The sequence below is a fragment of the Procambarus clarkii genome, chromosome 35 (assembly GCF_040958095.1).
Source record: "Procambarus clarkii isolate CNS0578487 chromosome 35, FALCON_Pclarkii_2.0, whole genome shotgun sequence".
Classification (NCBI taxonomy): domain Eukaryota; kingdom Metazoa; phylum Arthropoda; class Malacostraca; order Decapoda; family Cambaridae; genus Procambarus; species Procambarus clarkii.
Genome location: NC_091184.1, coordinates 36,417,903 through 36,420,780, shown reverse-complemented (window position 1 = coordinate 36,420,780; position 2,878 = coordinate 36,417,903). Strand labels below are relative to the sequence as shown.

Here is a 2,878-nt window from a genome sequence, read left to right as displayed (position 1 = left end):
CATGAGCACTGCAGCTTTGTAAACACACCCCATGAGCACTGCAGCTTTGAGAGCACACCCCATGAGCACTACAGCTTTGAGAGCACACCCCATGAGCACTGCAGCTTTGAGAGCACACCCCATGAGCACTGCAGCTTTGAGAGCACACCCCATGAGCACTACAGCTTTGTAAACACACCCCATGAGCACTACAGCTTTGAGAGCACACCCCATGAGCACTACAGCTTTGAGAGCACACCCCCATGAGCACTGCAGCTTTGAGAACACACCCCATAAGCACTACAGCTTTGAGAGCACACCCAATGAGCACTGCAGCTTTGAGAGCACACCCCATGAGCACTACAGCTTTGAGAACACACCCCATGAGCACTACAGCTTTGAGAGCACACCCCATGAGCACTACAGCTTTGAGAGCACACCCCATGAGCACTACAGCTTTGAGAGCACACCCCATGAGCACTACAGCTTTGAGAGCACAACCCATGAGCACTACAGCTTTGTAAACACACCCCATGAGCACTACAGCTTTGAGAGCACACCCCATGAGCACTACAGCTTTGAGAGCACACCCCATGAGCACTACAGCTTTGAGAGCACAACCCATGAGCACTACAGCTTTGAGAGCACACCCCATGAGCACTACAGCTTTGAGAGCACATCCCATGAGCACTAAGGCTTTGAGAGCACACCCCCATGAGCACTGCAGCTTTGAGAGCACACCCCATGAGCACTGCAGCTTTGAGAGCACACCCCATGAGCACTGCAGCTTTGAGAGCACACCCCATGAGCACTACAGCTTTGAGAGCACACCCCATGAGCACTACAGCTTTGAGAGCACATCCCATGAGCACTAAGGCTTTGAGAGCACACCCCCATGAGCACTGCAGCTTTGAGAGCACACCCCATAAGCACTACAGCTTTGAGAGCACATCCCATGAGCACTGCAGCTTTGAGAGCACACCCCATGAGCACTACAGCTTTGAGAGCACACCCCATGAGCACTACAGCTTTGTAAACACACCCCATGAGCACTACAGCTTTGAGAGCACACCCCATGAGCACTATAGCTTTGTAAACACACCTCATGAGCACTGCAGCTTTGTAAACACACCCCATGAGCACTGCAACTTTGAGAGCACACTCCCATGAGCACTACAGCATTGAGAGCACACCCCCATGAGCACTGCTGCTTTGAGAACACACCCCATGAGCACTGCAACTTTGAGAGCACACCCCCATGAGCACTACAGCATTGAGAGCACACCCCCATGAGCACTGCAGCTTTGTAAACACACCCCATGAGCACTGCAACTTTGAGAGCACACCCCCATGAGCACTACAGCATTGAGAGCACACCCCCATGAGCACTGCTGCTTTGAGAACACACCCCATGAGCACTTCTGCTTTGAGAGCACACCCCCATGAGCACTTCTGCTTTGAGAGCACACCCAGATGAGCACTACAGATTTGAGAGCACACCCCATGAGCACTATAGCTTTGAGAGCACACCCCATGAGCACTGCAGCTTTGAGAGCACACCCCATGAGCACTATAGCTTTGAGAGCACACCCAGATGAGCACTACAGATTTGAGAGCACACCCCATGAGCACTATAGCTTTGAGAGCACACCCCCATGAGCACTACAGCTTTGAGAGCACACCCAGATGAGCACTACAGATTTGAGAGCACACCCCATGAGCACTATAGCTTTGAGAGCACACCCCCATGAGCACTGCAGCTTTGAGAGCACACCCCCATGAGCACTACAGCTTTGAGAGCACACCCAGATGAGCACTACAGATTTGAGAGCACACCCCATGAGCACTGCAGCTTTGAGAGCACACCCCCATGAGCACTACAGCTTTGAGAGCACACCCCATGAGCACTACAGCTTTGAGAGCACACCCCCATGAGCACTACAGCTTTGAGAGCACACTCCATGAGCACTACAGCTTTGTAAACACACCCCATGAGCACTACAGCTTTGTAAACACACCCCATGAGCACTACAGCTTTGTAAACACACCCCATGAGCACTACAGCTTTGTAAACACACCCCATGAGCACTACAGCTTTGAGAGCACACCCCATGAGCACTACAGCTTTGTAAACACACCCCATGAGCACTACAGCTTTGAGAGCACACCCCATGAGCACTGCAACTTTGAGAGCACACCCCATGAGCACTACAGCATTGAGAGCACACCCCCATGAGCACTGCTGCTTTGAGAACACACCCCATGAGCACTACAGCATTGAGAGCACACCCCCATGAGCACTGCTGCTTTGAGAGCACACCCCATGAGCACTACAGCTTTGAAAACACACCCCATGAGCACTGCAACTTTGAGAGCACACCCCCATGAGCACTTCTGCTTTGAGAGCACACCCAGATGAGCACTACAGCTTTGAGAGCACACCCCATGAGCACTTCTGCTTTGAGAGCACACCCCATGAGCACTACAGCTTTGAGAGCACACCCCATGAGCACTGCAGCTTTGAGAGCACACCCCCATGAGCACTACAGCTTTGAGAGCACACCCCATGAGCACTACAGCTTTGAGAGCACATCCCCATGAGCACTGCAGCTTTGAGAGCACACCCCATGAGCACTACAGCTTTGAGAGCACACCACCATGAGCACTGCTGCTTTGAGAACACACCCCATGAGCACTGCAACTTTGGGAGCACACCCCATGAGCACCTCTGCTTTGAGAGCACACCCAGATGAGCACTACAGATTTGAGAGCACACCCCATGAGCACTACAGCTTTGAGAGCACACCGAGATGAGCACTGCTGCTTTGAGAACACACCCCATGAGCACTACAGCTTTGAGAGCACACCCCATGAGCACTACAGCTTTGAGAGCACACCC

The 2,878-nt window shown here is 52.5% G+C and overlaps 1 protein-coding gene across 1 annotated transcript; it reads left to right on the top strand.

Annotated features, from left to right (window-relative positions):
• Window positions 1–211: 211 nt before the first annotated feature.
• On the top strand, window positions 212–673 carry LOC138371187 (sperm acrosomal protein FSA-ACR.1-like). The gene has a single exon (XM_069336025.1). It carries the CDS (start codon window positions 212–214, stop codon window positions 671–673), a length of 462 nt encoding a protein of 153 aa, XP_069192126.1.
• Window positions 674–2,878: the final 2,205 nt, after the last annotated feature.

Coding starts and splice junctions, on each gene's coding strand:
- LOC138371187 (XM_069336025.1), top strand. CDS start 212: ATGAGCACTACAGCTTTGAGAGCACACCCCCATGAGCACTGCAGCTTT.